Source organism: Hyposmocoma kahamanoa, unplaced genomic scaffold (assembly GCF_003589595.1).
Source record: "Hyposmocoma kahamanoa isolate Upper Pololo Valley unplaced genomic scaffold, ASM358959v1 180, whole genome shotgun sequence".
NCBI classification, from domain to species: Eukaryota; Metazoa; Arthropoda; class Insecta; order Lepidoptera; family Cosmopterigidae; genus Hyposmocoma; species Hyposmocoma kahamanoa.
In genome coordinates, this window is record NW_020653711.1 from 1,959,819 (window position 1) to 1,983,461 (window position 23,643).

A 23,643-nucleotide genomic window follows, 5' to 3' on the forward strand; every position below is an offset into this window, starting at 1 on the left:
TTGGGGATAGAAGCAATGACACATGTTATATACAATATAATTCATGTGCCAAATTCTATTTTTATACACAGTGACATCTTTTTATTCTAGGGCGTGATTCCACCCAACCCACTTTAACTCCGTTATATATATACACACACACACACACACACACACGCACACACACATATATATATATATATATATAGTTAACGAATATCAGCACATTGATGATGATGATGATGATGATACACTATAATAAGGCTTGCCATTTTGGTTTGCCACTCGTCGATTGATGCCCAGGTTCCACAGGAGTGTTCAGGAAAGCTCCTTTCTAGCTAAATATTCATAATTTTTTGTTAATGAAATGGACTTGCTCTTGACCTAGTGGTCTACCTAGCCCTTCTGGAGCAAAGATAGGATCTACGATGAAACGAGTTTGCCTTGAAAATGCCTGTTCAGTCGCACCTTAAAGATACTCAGGTTGTATGTGCTCAGAAACATAGTCGCAGGTAAGGAATTCCATTCTTGGGCTGTTCGCATAATAAAAAATGACGAAAAGCGCTTAGTACGCCTCAAGAGAATATCGACCAAGTAAGGGTGATATCCCGCCGTACATCTGTATGTCCGATGGTAAAGGGCGGGATGAGCTGATGGAGCTTTTGGGCACACTCACCTAAATATGTTCTGTAAATGTTTGTTTGGCCAGTTATGGTAGGTTTGGCTAAATTATTTGTATTGGTGAGTAGAATCGCCTAGAATATTGACATACAATGAACCCCAGTTGAAACAATTTTTACAGCTCATTCTAATCAATGTCCATCAGGGACTCGACAAAAGTATTCCCATTTATCAATTTCGTGGTCAAAATTACAAATTCCACATTAGAATCTTCCTGCTGACTTATAGACCTCAGTGCTGATATTTCATTATAAGTGCAACCTCCTAAAAAGAATACTAGAATGACTCTAGGAGTTTCTGCGGAGGACGAGTTGTCACTGGATATGGAATTACGTCGAGCCATACGAGGTTGTAGCGTTTGGAGTTCGTCCACTGTCGGCCCAGGGAGAAGGTTTAGAACGTCTTGGATTCCTAGAACAATGAATAATTGGAATAATTTATGTACTGCCATGTAACTTTGTAATGTTTTTTTAAATTCATTTATCCTATCAATGACATTTAAAAAAATAATATAAGGTTCTCACAAAAAAGGAATGTATCATACTCATGGTACAATAAAGTCACATGAGGTCATACGTCAGAAGTGCTTTCATCGCATAAAAGCCATAAAATTCAAAGCTATGAAATAAATAAAAAAATAATAATAATACGAACTACATGAAACAAATTATGTGTTTGAAATTTTACAAATCTCCTATTTAAGCATAAATACTTTAGTCACAAGTATTTTATGTAGAATCTTTAAACCCTTTTCCTAAGTTGTCATTTTGCAGATGTGGCCTTGTTACACCTTTTTACGACTTGCCATGTTATACCGTAACGTTTAAGTAATTTGCGTGAATTTTTGAGTATGTAAATATAGATAAGCAGTTAAGGACACTTGTTCGGCTCGGCGGCCTAACGGTTTGCACTGCAATCGTTGGATGAGGATCTTCTGGGCTCGATTTCCTGTAGGACACGTTTGAGAAATGAACTTTTCTAAATTGGTCCTGGTTGTGTATCTCGGAGTGAATTCCTTTGCAGGGTATTCTATAGTTTAAGATGAGGTTGGTGTGATTGTCTGGCACATATACAATAATAGAGATGGTATGGGGAAGGTACTTAAAGGTGTTACAAATAAAATAATAAATTAATGGTAACAAAATATTACTAAACGTAATCAACATAAGTAAAAATTAATCAAGTAGTAATAGCGACATCTATGCAGGTTTTTCTTTACTCAGCCAGATACCTACAGCTACCAGCGGCTGACAAGAGATGTCGCTTTATTAATAGTAATGACAGATTTAGTATTAAACCTACTTGTAATTGTAAGTTTTTTACAAAAACAAAGAACGATCTGCACCAAGCTCATAGAAAAATTCTCTAAGGTCTGCTGACCTCGATCAATAAGGCGATTAACACACTGCACCGCGCCCCGCGACGGAGCGCGTGACGTGGAATCACGCACGGGGTGGCGGAGACGCAGATCTGCGCCAACGCGCGGTTTAATCTGCGCGGGGGCAGCGGTCGAGCGGCCCCGCGTCACTTAAAGTACCGCTTCGAAGTAGATCGCCGTAGTAATTGTATATGTAGCCGAGATCCTTCTTTGACAAGAATGGTTAATAATACGCAACTCATTCAGGAGGCTGCAGTTATACTGTCTATTTGGTTTTTGTTTACTCAAATAAAAAGACACCGAAGATATTGGATACATTTCTTTTTACGAACCAGATCGATAAATGGATAATTTCAACTTCATTACAAGGATTTAAGAAAATATGAAGACAAATTTGGTCGGATTTTCAACAGCAAATATGAATTTATCGACGTCGAGACCTATTGTAGAAAACTGAACATGTCCTTAAGCTTAAAAATCTGCGCGGTAGTGCGGAGCGCAGTGTGCCATACCCTGCGGTTCGCCGCGCCGCAATCCCGCGCGGAGAAGCGTTGTCAGTGTGTTCGACGGCGCGTGTTTTCCATACAAACTGAGGTATTTCAGTACAACGTTAAAAACGCAGCTCCGTGCTCCGTCGCGGGGCGCGGTGCAGTGTGATAATCGCCTAAGGGAGTCACCACACTTACCGACTCAAATTCGCATTAAGTCGGTCAGAAAAATCTTTATGTCCATGTAATAAAATGAAGTTGTGCGCCTTGCGTCGGCTATCTGAGCGGAAGCGAAATGCGCGAAGACTTTTTCGCTCTTATTGCATGACCATAAAGGTTTGTTTGACCGCTTAATGCGAATCCGAGTCGATAAGTGTGGTCACTCCCTTACTCAGTTGGGGAAGCCATAGCCCCGGTATGGCGAAGTCGCTGGTTTGAGTCCAGCCGGATCGAAGGAATGTTTTTCGTTGTGTTCAATCTTTATATTGATAATTATAATAAATTAGTTAGTAGAATTTCACAAAAATAATTGAATATCGTGGTAATAAAACATCGTGATTTTCAATAAAATTACAATTACCTATAAATGTTTAGATAATTAATCAGCGTAGTTAAAGTCTAAAACAAAAGTATAGATAGGGGAGATACCCAGTATAGAGCCAATAAATAATCAATGTTGTGTTCTAGTTACTTTTTATGGTTTCATATTGTACGTTATGAATGTAAACAGAAAAAATTGGTATAATTAGACAATTGTTTGTTTAGGCCAAGTGTAAATTGCCTTAAATGAGCATACCTAATTTTCATTTCTGGGAACTTCACGAATTTGTAATGTTTGATAAACATTAGCTTATCTCTATAAAATTAAGGTGACGTCTTGTTTTCATTGAATAAGCGTATTTGAAGTCTTATTTATTAAAATAACTTATTCGTCATCGTGATAATCTATAACCCGTTATACGCCCCACTGCTGGCCATGGGTCTTCTCTCAGGTGAGGGTATAAGGAGATAGTCCGTCATGCTGGCCCAATGCGGGTTGGGGATTTCACACGTTTTCTGAGGTTTGTGAACCTTCTTCGAAGTGAAGGTTTCATTACGATGTTTTCCTTTACCGAAATGTTCAAGGTAAATTCACACTACTAGGCTATTTCGAATTTCTTCCTGCTCATTTGTCATTGATGGATATTAATTTTGAGTGTGCCTGTATGTTTAACGACAACGTTGCCAACATTATCGTTTACAATTTCGATAATTTTCAAAACTGATAAGGTATACGAGTTTATAATGGGCATAATAGTGTACAAATTCTGTCGATATGAATGATGATTCATTTGTATTACATCAGCATTGGCTGTGATGTATATCAACAGTCCAATACTATTGTCCTAAACCAATGCTGAAATTGATAAGACAGTCTAAACACAATGTATTAAGAGTGTCTTTTGCATTGCGAGCATTGATTTAAGACGGACTTAATTTTAGTCCAAATGGACATGAGTATAAAACCTTTATAAGCAAGTTATTTAGTCGAGGTTAGAAATTAATTAGGTGAGGTAGTTTGTACTTTTTTATTTGTTAGTTGTTCGTGACTTCGTCCGGTACAAATTAAAGAATGAATACAGCGAAAAAGGTTGAGTCTAATACATAAGAGATCTTTTTAAGAGTTTTTTTTTTTGGTGTAATAAAGAATATATTTATTTATATTTATAAACATAATAGTTATGAGGTTGTGCAAAAATATTTTAATCCAGAAATATGTCATTGTGTTTGTATTATACTTAGAGGATGGAAAAAATCTAGTCTAAGGAATTATATGAATTAAAAAAAAAATCATGACCATGGTACAGGTCCTTTAGTCGAAATATTAGAGATAATAAACATCGAAAGTAATGGCATAGTAGCGAGTTATAGTGTTCCTGAAATAATTAAAAATAACGTTGCATTACAGGGATTCTTTTCGAAAACCCGAGTAAAATGACGTTTGCAGGGTTGTCATTTTTCGTGACATTTTAAATAGTCATGTAGTATAGGCGCTTTGTCGTCGAGTTGCTGATATCAGCCCGTTGCACCAAGTACCAAGTAGTCATGTAGTGTTGCTGTCGACAGTTTTATCGCCATATTATGAAAGGAGACGATTAATAATTGCATTATCAAGTCCTTTCTTCTTGATAGTTGGCCCACTAGTATCGAAAATAATGCGTGAAATACAGAGGCACGATCTTATTTTTCCAAGATGATGTCTATTTTTACTATACACTTTTCGTTTCATGCCTTTTAATTTATATTCAATTATAACAAGTTTGGCCACTATTGTGTTTTTTTTATAATATCAAGTGAGGGGACGAACAAATCGTGCGCCTGATGGTACACGCCTGTCCATAATAATTGCAGTGCCACTCAGAGCTTTAAATCGCAAAGATCTCAGGGGCACTGCCACTGCGCCCGTCACCCTAAGACATAAGTTGACAAGTCCCTGTAATTTCACCAGCACCCTTACCCTTCGAAACCGGAACACAGTAATGCTAACATTACTGCTTGGCGGCAGAAATAGGTAAGGTGGCACGTGTACGCGTAGTGTGCAATCGAGAGTAGATAGAATATTTATCGACTGCAAACACAAGCTTGACAAGACTGCTTGTAAGCTAGCAACCCTTTTGCGCATTAAACTGACATTTTTCCCATCTTCAAGAAAAAAAAATTGTGGAGATCAATAACCAGCACAAAAACGTATACTATAAAAGACACTTACCAGACCATCCCTTGTTCTTAGCAATATGTTCACTTAATCGAACTGTTAACGGCGTGTATTTACTCGACAAATAGCTCTTCTCTCGCTCTAAATCTGATTCGTCCATTGTTAGGTGTAATGTCTACAAAAAAAGAGAAAAATGACTAGACTATAGTTTATTAGGGAAAAAAACGTAGTCTCTATAAAGTAGTCAATTAGAAAACAAACCTTTCGAAGCACATTATACTGCCTCGAGCCAGTCTGGGGTTTTAACAAGCCGCATTTCTCAAAATTGCATAACGTCAGCCAGGTTTTCAACCCGTACACTTGCACAAGCTCCTTCTTGTAGTACTCTAGCACTTTTGGCTTGAGACCTGATCCTGTCACGCATTGGAGGCAGATTAGGCGGAGAATCTGTTAACATTTGTAAAAATTAGGTAAAGTAGAGTAAATTTAATATTTAGGTAAAGTACTATTTTCTAAACGCCTAGATACGTAGCTATTTGAGTTTGCGGAAGTTATCAATTGTATTTTTTCAAAGAATTTATGTATAATAAAAAAATTAACAATATTATTGCTTTAAGAATTCATAATAAGAAATGAATCTATTTTTCCGGATTGCGTATATTTGTTTTTCAAATAAACCAATGTTTCGGGCCCTTTACAGGTCCCATGGTGACGGTTGACTCAACGGTCAACCCAAAAAAGATGGCAATCATCGGATTTCCGCATGCACACGAATGTTAATTTCTATGTCCGTTACTTATTACATTTAAAATTAATAATAACACAATTTTGAAAAACGTACTTTATTGTTGTTTTGTTTTGATTTCCATGTGAACTATATGGAGCTGTAAAACTATTTCCCTATTTTTAATTAAAAAACATTTACTCCATGTCAATAAGTAAGATAATACTGTATTGTAGTTTTTCTTGAAAGTATCGGCTTCTTGGGTAAAATATAAGTACATGATGTAAATTATCTATCGTGCCTGTGACTTTAGCGGCTTTTCTTACATTGTATAATAAATTAAAAAATGTAATAGCAACTCTATATAGATCCAAGTCGACTGAAAGCGTCAGTTCTGTACCAAACGCAAACGGCAACTGAATAAAATCCGATGACAGCCGAAACACGAACTTTGCCGAACGACATTGAGACAAGCACTGTACTAATTCAATGCCAAATATTTTGTTTGGACATGTACATCATAGCTCTAATTTAACTTGTGAACTTGGTAGTCTATTACAGGTGTTTTTGTTTTTTAATAACAAAATTATTTGAACATATTATAATATTGATTTCACATAACATTCCGGTGAATTTACGGGGGAAATGCAGCATACAGAAACAAGTAAAAACCTCAACGTACCTTAGTCAGAGGCACCTTTTGAGCGATGAGGTCTTCGATGAACGAGCATACTTTCTCGTTGTCCACGCAGTTGAGGAAGTCCTCCTCGCATTGGACAGTGTCGTGAAAATCGAACGTGTCTATGGTCTGAAAACAATATAACTACAGTACTGGGAACAAAGCGTATTAAAGCTAATTTTATTAAACACGCTGTATTTGTAGCAGTAGAGCTCCTTGTGAAAGAATTCGTTCAGGGAAGTACTGCCACCTTACCTACTTCTACCGCCAAGCAGTAATGTTTTGTTAGCATTACTGCATTCCGGTTTTGAAGCGTAAGGGTGCTGGTGAAATTACAGGCACATGGGACTTATCAACTTATGTCTCAGGGTGCCTCTCAGATCTTAAATCGCAATGATCTAAGGGGCACTGCCACTGCGCCCGTCTACCTGAGACATAAGTTGACAAGACCCATGTGCCTGTACTTTCACCAGTAATTTAATTTAATTTAAACTGCCTCTGTTGCCGAACGCTTACCACGCCGGAGTGCCAGGCAGAGGTCTCGGGTTCGATACCCGGGCCGGGAGAAATATTTGTATTGCCTACATTTATTTCTCTCGTGAGTTTGAGTGTAATTTGTGGTTGTCTATGTATGTGTCCATGGCACCCGCGACACAGAGTTTCCTTAGTGCGGGGCCTATGTTGAGTAGTGTGCGTTAAAAGCCGGAACGCAGAAATGCTCATATTACCTACTGCTTGGCGGTAGAAATAGGTAATGTGAGAGTACTTCCCTGGATGAACTCTTTCACAAGGAGCCATATTGCTACTAATATTTGACGACTTAAAGCGTGATGTGTCACAAAGTGCAGTACTAGGTCCCAAGTTATTCTTTGTATTCAAACAAACTCACCTCTTTAATGTACTCAGCAATGGCAGTATGAGTGGCCAATGACTGTTTATTTGCCAGCATTTGCGGTAGCCGAGAAACAAATTGCTTGATTTCTTGCACTGATTTCTCGTTGTGTCTCTCGTCCAGCTGGGTTTTTATTAGGTGCGCTTTCTTTGACAGTGCTGCACCGACCTGCGCAATTTTAATGACTAAGTAATATACTTACACTTACACCTTACTACTGCATAATATAACGTATAAGACGAAGGCAGAACAAAACTAATATACTGGCTGTTTTTTTTATTGGAAATCAAACTGTCTTTTCCGGCTATAAGTTACGAATATTTTTAAAGTATTAGTTTTTTCAAACAAACAGACATTTCCGGTTCTTAAAAGGTTGTATGGTCACGATTGAATGAGATAGTACAGGTATCAACAAGTTATGGGTAATTTTAACGCAAACCCTATTCTGAAGTATAGTTATAGAAGTTATTAATTTAAATACCTTATTTTCAATTTACAAAACATTTCATAAAAGCCGTGGCAGCCTAATGGAACCTATCACCTCTTAAGCAGAGGCCGTGGGTGGGTCCAAATTCGAGCTCGCTCTTCTGAGTTTTTCGGTGTAAGGAAAACTTTGTGATGAAACTTGCACGTCAAAGAAGGTTTGGATCAGTGTGGCGTACTATGGCCTAAACCCGTGCCCAGCAGTGGGACGTTAAACGGGTTGGCGATGTTGAAAAGTTATTAATTTAAATATATTATTTTTAATTTACCAAGAGAACATTCCAATTTACGCCATATACGACCTGAAAAAGTTTTTATTTTTTTCGTTCTTTCAGGGTCGTATTCTAGAACTCAACACTATTTCGCAATGGTCCTTAACAAAGAATGGCAGATCATTAATATAAATCAGAAATAAGAAAGGCCCAAGTATTGAGCCCTGTGGAATGCCCATTTTTACCGGAGAACCCAAAGAAGTCACGCCATTTATGTCTACTTTCTGAATTCTACCGTTGAGATATGACGAGACAAGTTTCGACGCCTTGCCATTTACACCGTAATGTTCCAGCTTCCTAATAAGAGTAATATGATCAATGCAATCAAATGCCTTTGAGAGGTCACAGAAAATACCAATAGCGTTCTGGGACCTTTCCCAGGCATCAAAGATGTGTTTTAGTAACGCTACCCCCGCATCGCTAGTCGATCTACCACTAGTAAACCCGTATTGTTCACTATGAAAAATATGATTCCTAACGAAATAGGACAGTAATTGAGTCAGCATAACCTTTTCGAATATTTTACTTAAAGCTGGTAAAATTGAAATGGGCCTATAGTTGCTAGGATCAACTTTCCTACCGCTCTTAAATCGTGTCGCCTGGCTGCGACAATTTGAAGCGATCCTAAGGAGAACGATCGAAGAAGTTACGCGATTTTCGCATTCTTGCAAAGTTCGCGTAACTTGTAAGCCAGTTTTTGAGTAATTAGAAAAAATATTTTTTGAGTTCTTATCTCAAAGTTGCTACGATTTCTCAGTAGAGAAATCTCCATCAGAAGCCCTAACTGCCGTGTAGTTTCAGATTACAAATATGTTATGGTATATGGTTAAATCAGACCCTATAAGAAAAACCCACACAGGAAATCACTGCGCGACGAGCAGCGAATCATTTTGCGCTCTAGAAACTCTGCACTATACTAAGAGATCGCTATTTGACTGCGTAAAATTTTTGAAAATCAGCGTAGATTTTAAGGGTCGTATTCCAGAACTCTACTCAATGCTCAAGTCAGGATCTGAGTATGATTTCAAGCACTGGAAATACGACCGTAAGAGCAGGGACTTGAATATGATATGAATACACTTTGAATCAAATTTGTGTGGATTCTGGAGCCATGTCGTCTTTCCATATATCTTTATCTAACACGTAGTCTTCTATTTTGTAATATGATTTTTCGATCAAAATATTTTTAATGTAGTTTTTAAACTTAGGAAATGATAAACTTAATATATGCTCCGGAATCTTATTGTAAAAACGTATACAGTTCCCCATAAAAGAGTTGTTTACCTTGGTTAAACGAAATCGTGTCACCATGAGTTTGGACTTAGCTCTAAGGTTAATATTATGGATATCTTCTTTCTTATTGAAATTATGTATATTTTTACGGGCATATAAAATATTTGAGTAAATGTACTGTGATGCCACAGTCATGATACCAGTCTCCTTAAACTTTTCTCTGAGAGAAACCCGAGAGCCTAGACGGTACACAGAACGAATCACTCGTTTTTGCAATATAAATATGGTTTGAATATCTGCCGCTTTACCCCACATGAGAATCCCGTAGGACATTATACTATGGAAGTAACTAAAGTAAACTAGTCTAGCAGTACTAACATCGGTAAGCTCATGGATTCTGCGGACTGCGTATGCAGCGGAGCTTAACCTGCTGGCCAGGGAAGATATATGTGGAAACCATTGAATTTTACTATCTAAGGCAGGTATGGGCAACCTTTAACATGTTGAGGGCCAAACTTTAGTATGCAAATAGGTTCGCGGGCCGCGTTTAAAAGTGCTTAGTGCATTTTAAAGTAATTAGTGTCAATAGATGTCAGACATAAAATAATATCACAATGTTATTCTAGTACTAGTACAATTTATTTAAAAAATGAAATTTAAAAAAATGGTACAACATCATATCGGTAAATGAAACGGAAAAAGTCAATCAATGAGACACTTGAGCTTGAATTTGGGAAACTAATCCATCGATATTTGGATTAATTCCACTGATACAAACACGTAAAGAATTTTCCAAATTATCGTCAGTCAGTCTTGTACGATGTGTTGATTTATTAATTTTCATCATCGAAAAGAACTGTTCGCATTTATAAGTACTGCCAAAAGCACAAATCAATCTTCTTGCGAATTTTCTAAGCTGCGGAAAATTGTCTTCTAGGCATTTTTTGTAGAAATCGCACAACTCTACTTCTTCAAATTTAGATTTTAGGAGTGAGTTTTCTTGAATTTCGATCAACTCCATTTGTAAGTGTATTGGAGCATTTTGTACATTAATTTTTGTTGGATTTGCAAATAAACTGAAACAGTCTTCCATGTTTTTGAAATCGCTAAATCTGTTCGAAAATTGTTCCGACAGTAACTCGAGTTCTTCAGCATATTGAGCATAAGCAATATTTTCATACGTAGAGATGCGTGTCGAAATGGTAACTATTACCAGATAGCATCTGTGACTCCCACAAGCGCAGTTTGACCTGAAATGCTTTCAAATGGCTGTACAAATCATTTACTAACTGTCCTTGTTTTTGTAGTTTCAAATTTAAATCATTCAAATAGCCTGATGAATAGCCTGTTAGATCGACCAGAAATGCTAAGTCACATATCCATTTTGGGTCACTCAATTCAGATAGTGGTTTATCTTTTATTTTCATAAAGTCTGCTATCTCATTTCTAAGCTCGTAAAACCGTTTCAACATTTTTCCTTTGCTCAGCCATCTGACTACACAATAATATGTTACGTCGTTATATTCAGCGGATATTTCATCCAAGAACCCCTTGAACTGACGATGGTTAAGCCCTCGAGATCGAATAAAATTGATGGTTTTTACTACCACATCCATAACATGCTGGAGTCGAATGGACTTAGAACACAAGTTCTGTTGGTGGATAATGCAATGAAGGACTATCAAATCATCTTTTTGCACATTTAATGCTGTTGCTTTTTCATTTAAAATTCCGATGAAACCTTTACGTAAGCCGACCATAGAAGGTGCTCCACCAGTGCATACTCCCTTTAATTTTGACCATGGCAAGCCAAATCTTGTGAATACCTTTTGAACTTCATTAAAATATCCTCCCCTGTAGTGGTTCCTTTTAACTGCTGTAAAGCAAGCAATTCCTCAGTAACAGTGAACTCCTTATCAACACCTCGAATAAATATAGCCAGTTGAGCTGTGTCGGACAAATCCGTGCTCTCGTCTAATGCTATGGAAAATGATTCAAAACCAGCCATACGGTCAGTCAATGTCGTTTTTATATCATTAGCCATCATTTCTATACGTCGAACAACGGTTCATCTTGACAAACTAATTTTTTCAAATTCATTTTTCTTTTCAGGACTCAAAACACTGCAAACTTCTAACATACACTCCTTAATAAATTCTCCTTCGGCAAATGGTTTTAATGCCTTTGCCAATTTTGAGCTAACTATAAAACTAGCTTCCACAACATTATCAAGTTCTGTTCTTTGTTTATGAAACATTTGTTGCTGTTTCTCCAAATTTGCTGTAAGCTTCTGGATTTTGTCTGTTCTTAATTGTTCTGTCAGTGAGTGTAGCGCAGTATGCTTAGTTAAGTAATGCCTCTTTATATTGAATTCTTTCATTACTGAAATGGATTCATTACACAGCAAACAAATAGGCTTACCATTGTGCAAAATAAAAAAGAATTATTCAGTCCATTTTTCTTGAAACTGGCGTCCCTCTGTATCTACTTTTCGTTTTTTTTCCACCAGACATCATTTTTGTTAACTTTTCGTTCTTTAAACTTAATAACAATACAAACTATAGTTAGTACACAACCACTCAAGATGCACACGAAGTTCACGGCTCAAACAGTTCGCTAGAATATCGCTTGTCGAAGTTATCACCTCGGTAGCTCGAATAGAACTGCACAAATGTTCGGGCCATACACCCGCTTATATAGGCAAAATGAAGGAATATTCTGGAATAAACTAGTTTTAGAATAATTGAGAAGCAATAAGTCTTTGATGTTTGCCGCCCGACGCCTCACGGGCGGCAAACATCAAAGACTTTGATCGAGTAAGCCGAGTGGCGGCGATTATCAAAGAGTGAGGCGGCAAACATCAAAGGATTAGATGTTTGGGGCTTCACTGTCGCTGTGAGTGTAAGTACCTAGTTTAATATTTTTTCATTGAGTTTTTTTTCAAAATGTCTTGCGGGCCGGATTATATCTTACAGCGGGCCGGATGCGGCCCGCGGGCCGCATGTTGCCCATATGCGATCTAAGGTTACTCCTAAGAAGACTGCTTTATTAACAAAGTCTAACTTTTCTCCGTTTATTTCTATGCTTGGACTAGTCGATTTTACGTTAGGTAATTCAAATTTAACACATTTTGTCTTCTTGGCATTAAGCAATAAATTGTTAGCATTAAACCAATAAACTACCTTAGAGAGGGTATCATTAATATGGTCATAGTTAATGTCATGTCTGTCTGTTTTAAAAATCAAGGATGTGTCATCAGCAAACAACACTATTTCGCAATGGTCCTTAACAAAGAATGGCAGATCATCAATATAAATCAGAAATAAGAAAGGCCCAAGTATTGAGCCCTGTGGAATGCCCATTTTTACCGCCATATTCATAGCATTTAAGTTTATTTGAAAAGAGCAATCCCTAGAGTTTCTTGCTCGTTCTTCTCAGGGAGGTCAGCGTAGTGAACGAGCAGTAGCTTAAATGTGACGATTTCAAGTGTAAATTTATTTTACCTATGGAATAAATAATCTTTGACTTTGACTTTGATTCTGCGATGCATTAAAACGAACAATGGAACATAAACTTTATGTTCTAAAAAATAAGTTTTCATATCCAGAACACCCCGAGCAGACAAACTTTAGAAAAGTTTACGTAAATTTATATCTATATTTGATTAAGCTGATTCTCCAAGGTCAAATGATTCTCCAAAATTTTTCGAGAAACTCGAGAATTCGGGCACGAGAATTCTCAAAACTCGAGAAAAATAGATCGCGAGGTGGCTACTGTGTGGGATTGTTTATTTATCGTCTAAAAATGTTTTTTACATCGAAATTTCAAATATATCACAAATACACCAAAGGAAATATACCAAATCAAGTAGTCCACAATTTGGGCGAAAATGGTCTAAAACCTGCCCATCTCAGCAGAACACATACTTACAGCAGTAAAATTGCAATCTCTCAGTTCAGCGAACAACTCCTCGCTAGAATTCAAAATGATGCGTCGCTTTTCTCTAGCAGTGGCTTCGGGTGTCGGGTCTTCTGGGCTTATAAACTTGTGCTCGGGAAAGGTTGCAGTCGAGTTCTTTATTCCAAAAAGTTCGTCTGAAAGACAAGATTATTAGTAGTAAACTTTTTTGTTCTTCATCTGCTCCGAATGGGGTCTAAAATAAAAAAAAAACAATTTTTCCGTGTTAATAATCTGACAGTGATAATTTGACTTTTAAAATTTAGTTTATTACCAATAAGTCCTTCATAGGTCAGCTGCGTAGCCATTACGCTGGTGAAGTCAACGGCTCTATCGAGTAGCAGTAAATGATCTATGCACGATGTTGGTGAGCCTTTAGGCTCTGTGCCTTGTTCCTCTTTGTTCAGTTTACAGAGAAGGTCCCATACCTGTGTAGTTTTATACATTTTAGCTAGGTACTAGCTTCGTTAAAAATTACGCGAGCGTAACTATGCTCGATTCTGACAGGAAAAAATATAACATTACAATGTATTTTAAGTAGTCTCATTTGTTCCTGGGCATACAATACAGGTTGTTACAAAAAGGTTCGCTGGCGTTTGTCCTTGTGATTGTTAAAGTAATTGATATTTTTTTCTAAAGCGGAGGCAATATAATATATCCGACGTAATACAACCAAGAAATATTACTTCAGTTGATCAGTAACAATCGGTTTTCAAAATTTTTAGTTTAATAAAAACATATCGAACCCCTGGATTTAATAAGACCATATCTGCAAAATGACAATTTTTTTAGGAGAGAGATTTAAATATTCTGCGATTGAAATTAGTCAATGACTTTTTATTATATTATAGTAGTTTTAAAATTTCACATAAACGATATTTGTTTCATATACTTGGTATTATTTTAATGAATTTTATGTGATAAAAATACTTTTTTTGAGGTATGATCATAACGTAGATTTATTATACCAACGGTATGATATATTTATAAAACATAACATAAGGGCGGATAAACATAGCCCACAAGTTAAAACCCTTTTTAACCAAAAAAGGAGGAGGATCTCATTCCTATTAAAATTTTAAGAAAATATGCCACGTCTAACAGTGGCAAATTAGAAGATGAATCCGGTTTGTTGGATTTCGCCCATTTTCTGTTAACTGATTTCAATAAAACTTGGTAAATACACGTAATTCCACAAAATTTTGAGGTCGGTTGTATTTTTTATAAAAAAGTTATAATTATGTTAGAATAATTTATTACGAATTTATTTTGATTCCTTACAAGAAATGTGCGTGGGATACCGATTATTTGTATTAAATACGTAAGGCCTATGAGAATCGATTGATGTTACCTGTTTGGCAGCGGTTCCTTTGCCAAAGACACGTGGTATGATCCCGTACAGTTGCTGTATAGTGCGAATCGCTTGGGCCGCATTGTAGATGCAGGTGGGGTCTCCTTCCAGATAGTTCTCTCTATTAAATAGAAATAATTTTTTAAGGGCATAAAAGAACATACTTTGATATAACAATTTCATGCAGACGTAGTATTAGTTTATTGAATATAATGGTGCTTTATTAATATGATTTTTTTTTTGTGAAATTAATGCACTAGTTTGCTATAATTACAAATACAAAAATCGAACATTAAGAAAAATTCCTTCGGACGGCTGGCTTCGAACCAGCGCCTTCAGCATACCGTGTCACGCTCTCCCAACTGATGTTAAATGATTTTCGAGAAATACGTTTGCTCGAATTTTCATAACCCCTAAAGTAATTTTGAGAGGAAAATGTTTTTACTTTTAAACCTAACTTAACCTAACCTAACCGAACGTAATCGTGTCCTTGCGATAGACACCCAACATATCCTGAAACAACAACGGTCTCGTTGTAATTCGGTTCTCGGGGTAATGAAAATTCGAACAAACGTTATTTCGGAAAAAATCTATTCGAGTTTGTGATAATGATAAGTTAAAAAGTCCCATGTGCCAGTAATACACATATTTGTTACAGATCTTTTTGCGGTTTTTTGCCCTAGCGCCATCTGTGAGAAATCTTTGATGGTTTTTCTTTTTTCAGTCAGGTACCTTTATACGGATCGAAGAAATGTTTCTTAGTGTTCGTTCTTTGTATTAATAAAAGTATAGAATACATCATATCAGCTGGAACACGTCCACTGCTGAACACAAGCATTAATATAACAAAATATAATTACAACAATAAAATTGCCATCTTAACAATATATATAATTATTGTTAAGATGAAGATAATAAAGATTCATTCATTCATTCATATATATATATGTAGCAGTGGAGCTCACATTCCTTCTTGGCGGCATTAATAAGTAAGGTAGCAGTACTTCCCTGGACTCTTTCACAAGGAGCTCTACATGGACACGAAAAAAAAATGTACCAGCCTATATATTTTTTAACTACACTGTACTTTCAACTGTATTTTCATTTTACGTATACCTATACTAAAAAAATAACGTAATTGACAAAATATATTAAAGTCATGTTAATATTTCTGTAATAAACTATTTGAGCGTTCTCTGTTCTTGCAACGACGTTTCATTGTACAATTCTTTAGTGGAGTATTTTCACAAAAATTATATGAATATCACGGTAGTAAAAACATTATGATATCCAATAAAATAAATATTGGAACTCATTATTGTTTATGTGACTGTAATGCAAGGCGTAACAACCACACTCTCCCGATAAACTTTAATGAAGTTCGGGAGATCCTTATCTCTATTTGTGCATGTTCAGTTAATATAAACAAAAAAACAAAAATCAAAAGGTTGCAATGATTGTAGAAGCAAAATGGCAATTACACTTCGTCTTTTTGTCCTTATCCCAAGCTAGGTGTGATCGGCAAAGCATGTATTTTTCTTCCACTCTCCCCTATCAGCCGTCTTTTCCACACTCACACCTTTCTTTTTTATGTCATCTTTCACACAATCTATCCATCTTTTCTTTGGCCTTCCTTTACCTTTATATCCCTCTACGTTCAAACTAATACAAAATGGCAATTACACTATGAAGTTTATTAAAGATGTGCAAGCTTACTTGTAAAAAACTAACAACCTAGCACTATATTATTAGTAATATAGTGCTAGGTTGTTAGTATTTTACAAGTTTGTTTGTTGTTTATGTTGTTAGCAACATAAACAACAAATTTTGTTCCATTACTTTTTACAAAACGTAATACATTTATAAGTTTTTGTTGTGTTATCTGATACTTTTTAGATCTGTACATATTTGGTAGTAAAGTAAACGAGCAAATATCTTCCCCAACGACCCCCACCTGTTAGCGCTTTCTTTTGTTATGATCTATTTAAAAAATTTTATTTTTGCATGAAATTAAAAATGTGGTGAATTGTTAAAACTTGTTGTTTGTGATGTTAGTAATGTCATGGACCAATAAGAAGACTGTTCGAATCGCGGTACAAGACAGCGTAGTCACTTATTTAGTACGTATTAGTACACCAGATGTCGCGATGAGTACCAAATAACCATTTGTATGTGATGAGTTTGTAAATGAAATAAAATCGGCTTTATTTTACATGTGCATGCAAAATACATTAGAAACAATTATAGAAAATTACATAAATCTTTCATAAATAACAACATAATTTAATTTATTAAATTCGTTGATGGAATGGACCGCGAAGTTAGTGGGAGTTAATCGCAAGTCGCGCGGTTAATAGAGAATTCACCCCGCGCTGCGCTGCGCCTGCACCCCATTGCGCCTGAACCGATCGCCAAAGTGCGGGCGACGACAGCCGCCAAGCGCGCAGATGATCGCGTCCTGCGCGGTTCTACTAGTACACCGCTGCGGCAACCGCGAGCAACCGTCACCACTACAGGCGTAAAACGCGCCGTGTAATATGCTACTAATTTTACATACTTAACTATTACATCCTACGGATGACGAAGTCCCGCGGCAGACGCGGGTGAAAACCGCTCCGTGAGTTCTTAGTGTAACGAAAAATGAGTTTCAGCGCTATCTAACATGTAATAGTTAGCTATTATATACTAGTAGCATTTTTACTAAAACGCCACATCATGTTGAATGGCTGAACCAGGATGAAAAAAATGCTGAAATATTGTAATATAACTCTTACTCAAGTAACTGTAAGTTTAATTTTGTTAAATTTTAAAATTGTGTTCCGTCGTTTTCACGTTTTAAGCCCTACCCAATCAAAATCTTTAAGTTGTGGTAGTAGCGTAAAGTTTGAATTGCACACAAGCTAAAAAGTGGCGACATCGGTACCCGATCTTATATGGCGTCATTACACATCTCCCCTTTTTTTCTATACCTATGCAAATAACTAATATGTAAATAATTATTCATACAAAGATCGAATACTCAGAAAAAAATCCTTCGATCCGGTCGGAATCGAACCGACGTCTTCTAGTATACCGTGGCAGACATAATACCAACTAAGCCACGGAACGAACCAGCGGACCTCACGAATTTTTCTATGTGTTTGTTGTCGTGTCTTTGTTTTTGGTTTTTCAACGACTTTTTTAGCCGTAGCGCCATCTATGAGAAATCTTAATTATTTCGTCTTATTAATAATTATAACAAACTAGTGGAGTAAATTGACATAAAAAATAATTGAATATCAATTCAATAAATACGTAAATAATTGACGAATACCAGCCGACGAATTGACGAATTACAATAATTTATCAAAGCCACTCTCATTTGTAGTGACAACAAGCAAATCAACTAGATGGCGCTTATTGCACAGATTTTTATGGATACTGACGGCTATTCTTTTATTTCGTTTAGGATTAACGCCATCTACTCACACTAGCAAGCGTTAATTTATAAATTAGTTTGTAACAAGCAATGCCATTTATTGACACCCATACTTGTTAAAGTTCAAAAAATAATTTTAGCTCATGGTCAATATTTGAATAATATAACAAGGAAAAAACTGATATAGTTATCAGTGGCTCGGCGTCCATATATCACGATTCCCATCAGCTTATCTAAAATTTTCCACATATTATAAATATTTTAAAGTAATTTAATTTACTATATTTTGTGCTCAATTTTAGGTGTAGAATCACTTAACCAGTGAAATGAAGTGTACTAGCATCTTGTACGCTAATAAGTATTGCGTTTAAGAGTCGTCAAGGCGCCACTTTTTGTTAATGTACGTCAACAGCACATCAAGGTACATATTGACGTATCTTATTCAATTGCACTGGAGGCGATTTTCGAATAAAAATGTGTAGTCTGATGTGCTGTTGTCTGTACATGGTTCTTGTTTTGCCCCGGCTTTACCAACGACAATTGCACACAACCTATTTTATATTAAAGATTAATTAATTGATATCTACGGCCAGTTTCATAATATAAACTACTTTCAGGCAGTTCGATCATATGTAGATATAAGACGGAATTTTGATTTTGGATTTTCAGAGTTCTGATATTTAGTATGAAGATTAGCAGTCCTCTTTAGTTTACTATATTAATTATTATTATTATTAATTAAAAAAAATAACTAGCATGTAATCACGTAATATTACTAAATGAACATTACACTAACAGAAAATACACTCAATAACTAACAGCAGATTGCTATGAAGAGTTAATAGGTCCATGATAATATCGATATCTCCAACAAGCACTACACACGCTAACTTTATTTTTGGGTTATTTTCTGTTATCTTTGTAAACAGCCATATTTATTTATTAATATTATATTCCGCGAATTTTGTCAAAAAAACATAATGAAACAAAAAACAAAAAATTAAAAACGAATTTTGTGAAAAATAATAATGAAAGAACTAAATTAAAACAAAGGGGTCCAAAAATTAAACTGGTGTAGTGTTCATAGGAGATATCAATATAATCCTGCATGGATGTTAGTATATACAGATAACTTTTACAGATATAATGACGTTTCACTCCATCCTGATGTGTTTCCTTCACTTCTATAATTTGGCTTAAGCGTCAGGGTATAGCTTACCTAAAATCATTCTGAAGCTCTAACGACATGACGTCACTGTCAAATGGGAAGATGTCACATTTAAACTCCTGTATAGTTAAGTTATTAATAATGCCTCTGTTGGTTAAGTGTTTCTCACACAGTTCACTCTTGCGGGGCACGAAGAATAGATGGAATTCTACTGGCAAGTTTTGTTTGGCTCTGTGAATAAAATATTACATGAGTGTTCAACCCGGTTTCTATTGAATAATGTTTGTTACAAAGTAAATACATATCAAAATGTTGTTTTAGATACGATTTATTAATTTTGCTGACAATTCTTGACAAAATTGGTCTTCCTTATGAAAAAAAAAACAAAAACAATAATCTCAGTGCAAACTGCCTCCGTGGCCGAACGGTTACCATACCGGACTGCCACGCAGAGGTCCCCGGGTTCGATTCCCGGGCCGGGAGAAATATTTGTATGGCCTACATTTATTTCTCTCGTGAGTTTGGGTGTAATTTGTGGTTGTCTATGTGTGTGTCCATGGCACCCGCGACACAGGGTTTCCCTAGTGCGGGGCTATGTTGAGTGTGTGCGTTATTATTATTATTATTATTATTATTAAAAACATTAAATTTATTAAAAAAAAGTGACATCAAAAATTTGTGGAATTACCTCTATATTATGCCAAGATTTATTCCCTAGTTTGCCACCCTTAGAGATGGAATATTTTTTTCAAATTTAAATGGGAGCACTACTGAGGTACCCTCTTCCCAACAAAAAAGAATCAACAAAATCGGTTCACGAAGGTCGGAGTTATCGCATAACATACATACAAAAAAAACACCTTCAAATTGAGAACCTCCTCCTTGTTTTAAGTCGGTTTCGATAAAATATAATAGTTAATGGTAATAAATTGAGTTTGAGGGTACGGTGTGTTATTATTAATAGTGTAAACATGTCACCTCAATGATATAATATAATCTGCAACTAAATCCATCAACACCAACTTGGGTCGGGCAATGAATACAATATGTTTGACGGATATAGTAGGTAGACTGCCCGGTCGTAAAGGAAACATATCTGTCACTTCATGCTCCTTTAGCAATGCATATTGAGCTACTAAGCCTACAGGACCAGCAAGCCATTCATCCCAAATTGTTACCTGAAAAAGTTAATTTACATATATTTATGGAACTAAAAAAACCGCTTCCAAACACAATTGGAGTTCTACAGTGAAAGTATATACTATTCTTGACTTAATTTTGGTGGTTATTACCACCTTAAGTTTATTAGGTTCATCAGACAATAAAATTGGGCAGGTAATAAAATATGGTTGAGTGCATAGTTTCAACTGTAACAATTACAACATGTCGGATAAACACACAAATTATTTGGTTTCAAAAAAATTAGGATTAGTCCCTGTACCATGAGCAAATAAATGAAGTAAGGCAGTCCTACTCCAGTCCTACTCAGATATGAAGAGCAGAATCAATTTAGAAAAGTTGGTATCCTATTTTGATCCTAAATGTAATTAGTAATTAAAATATATTTTCAAAATAGAAACATATATTTTTAACTAATTACAACCGAAGAGCCTCTACAGGAACGCCTCGCAATGTTAACAGCTGGGCAACAGAGATTGTGAGTAGGTATTATTATTGTACATAGTAGAAAGGAGGGCTATTGAAAAGTGACTTAGATCTATTGCAGTTGACACCCTTTACTTATAGTGTGAAATTAACTTGAGTAATAATAGAATTAGGATTCTAAAAATAATTAGTAATGATATAGGTACACTCCCAGACACATAATTAGAGCCACCTCGCATTTTCAGTATAAAGCTTTAGGCTTAAACAAAAAGTATTAAGCCATTTTGAAGCTAGTATACTAAATGTCTTTTCCATAAGCCTTTGTTGGAAGTTTGAATTTGTGAAACCAGGGGAAAACTTTTTCTTCAACAATAACACTACTTTTGTATTCTAGCCCTTTAAGACAAAAACGCCAAGTGGTTCCTTGTTTTTCAAATAAAGTCTGCAAGTATGCTTTTTATATAATCATTAATATTTTTTTAAAACAAACCAACATTTCGGACCCTTCACAGGTTCCATAGTCACGCCTGATTCTACTATTATTGAACACATCTATATAATTTTAATTGTTAATTTGTAGATGAACAAATATTGTACACCTTGACTGGTAGGCTATGGAGATCTGCTTAATGTATTATTTTTAAGACCGAATGTACCATACCCATAGTTATGCAATAAATATATTCTTATTCTTATTCTTACATTAAATTACCTTTAACTCAAAAGTCATATTTTTACTTTTCAAACAAAACATTTTTACAATATAAACATGCCTTCATGTCTATATTGGTAGGATAAAGGGATGATGAATAAAGCGACAGCCGGTTTAATAATCTGGTCGCTACCATTAATATAATAAATATCCACGAGTAATATAATATAATATATTTTTAATAATGTGCAAAGGCTTATCAATTGTTTTAGTAAATACGTTTTTAAGACACGCCTTAAGCGACGTAACAGCAGTAAAAGCAAGTTTTATAGTACCCCGTACATCCTGGCTGTTTATAAGATATTATTAGGTAAAACAGTGAAAAGAAAAACTTACTTTTGGTCCTTCGCAAAGTTGCAAAAGATTCAATAGGTCTTTTCTCATAGTTTCCTGCACTAAAGCCACATTCAGACGTCCACCAGACAGATGTGTACTCATTTTAGATTCCTTCATTTTTATTTTTGATTAATATCACCGAAAATATTGAAAAATATAATAATTTTCCTCAATATTTACTCACAATTCAATGAATTCCAGACAATTTGACAAATGTTTGACAATAGAGAAATGTCAAATGTAATGGTGATGCGATTTCGTATTTTGGATTTAACGACAACCATTCGATGACTCGTCGAAAGATTGCACTTTTGTTATATATTTTTTTGGATTTTTTCTGAACTTAGCTTCGCAACTCGTAATATAGAGGTGGTTGTTTTGAGAGCTAAGCATAATTTTGTAATTTGTTTTAAATATTTTTTGCAACAAAGTTATTTATTTATTCTAGTAAATTATATGACAAATACTGCGTGTAACTACTATGCTATTATGGTCAGAATTTGAAATTCAAACCACGAACATAATTATTATCGTTGCATAATTCGTTGTATTTGCACCTCACTTGGGCTGTCATTTTAGTTTAAAAAATGTCGCAGGCAACAAAAACCATTATTCAGATTTTTTTCTTTAATATTCAGGATGATATTTTTCTGTTGTATGCTTTTGTTACGTATGTAAGATCATTGTTCTATTTAATTTAGATTAATACTGCTACAATACGTATCTTCCTGTGCGGATGTGTAGGTACTACTAATACGTGTACCTACTTACGAGAAAACATTTCGGCGCAAATTATCAAAATAAACTTATCATCTTTTGAAATGGAATAATATCCTTTGGTATGGCTGGCAGGTAGTTTAAAGATGCGATCTTCAAATAAAATATACGGGAACGTATTGTTAACTATCTACTGGGATTTCGATTTTTCCTGAATTCTTTGTTATCGGGATTGAATAGAAAGGCATACGTTAGGCATACAAACACCAGAAGTTGCTGATCATCTCGATATGATAAATAAGTACATATTTTGGAAATGTTTGGGATAGGTTAATTTTAAATATTTTGTTTCTTTTCTTTAATGAAGATTTTAAAAAAAGTAGACTAGTAGCTGACTACTAAATAAACGTGTTTAATATATCTTAGCAGTTTCAGTAATGAAAAGCCGAGTTTAATTAAGCGTAATTTCCTGTCCCACAGCTATACTAGCCATTAATTTTAATTTGATCTTAAAGTTTATCGCACTTCTTGAGTGCTTACAAATGGATATTACGTATTTCAGGGCGTCGATAAAATCAGCTGTGCAGCCGCCCAATACGCTGAAGCTCTGCTTTCATATCTACCCCTAATTGTATAGCAACACCCTGGGTAGCTACGTTGCCTTATCTCTTTTACGTAGAGTGTAGAGCCGAGTCGACTGCGCGCGGCGCGACATCGATTTTCCCACTAACCAAGCCATTCCGAACCGTCCCTGGCATTACAAACACGTTTTAGACAAAACTCGCCCGACTCCAATGTGTTTATCGAGTTAAAAAACTTATGAAAAGTGTATTGAGTATGAGAAAATAATGTACGAACTTTTCCGGATTTTAGAC

At 35.6% G+C, this 23,643-nt stretch overlaps 1 protein-coding gene across 2 annotated transcripts; it reads right to left on the reverse strand.

The window, feature by feature from the left end:
* Positions 1-229: 229 nt before the first annotated feature.
* LOC113225975 (vacuolar protein sorting-associated protein 33A) lies at positions 230-22,168 on the reverse strand. 2 transcript variants are annotated; one of them, XM_026458468.1, is made up of 12 exons: positions 22,052-22,168; positions 20,377-20,576; positions 19,450-19,629; positions 14,813-14,933; positions 13,736-13,889; positions 13,435-13,598; positions 7,514-7,684; positions 6,628-6,753; positions 5,483-5,668; positions 5,276-5,396; positions 764-1,071; positions 232-491 (listed from the first exon to the last, which is right to left on the reverse strand). In XM_026458468.1, exons 1-11 carry the CDS (start codon positions 22,166-22,168, stop codon positions 788-790), a joined length of 1,824 nt encoding a protein of 607 aa, XP_026314253.1. In that variant the 3' UTR covers positions 232-491; positions 764-787. The 2 variants fall into 2 exon arrangements, with proteins under 2 accessions (XP_026314252.1, XP_026314253.1); XM_026458467.1 differs by having other exon boundaries at positions 230-1,071.
* Positions 22,169-23,643: the final 1,475 nt, after the last annotated feature.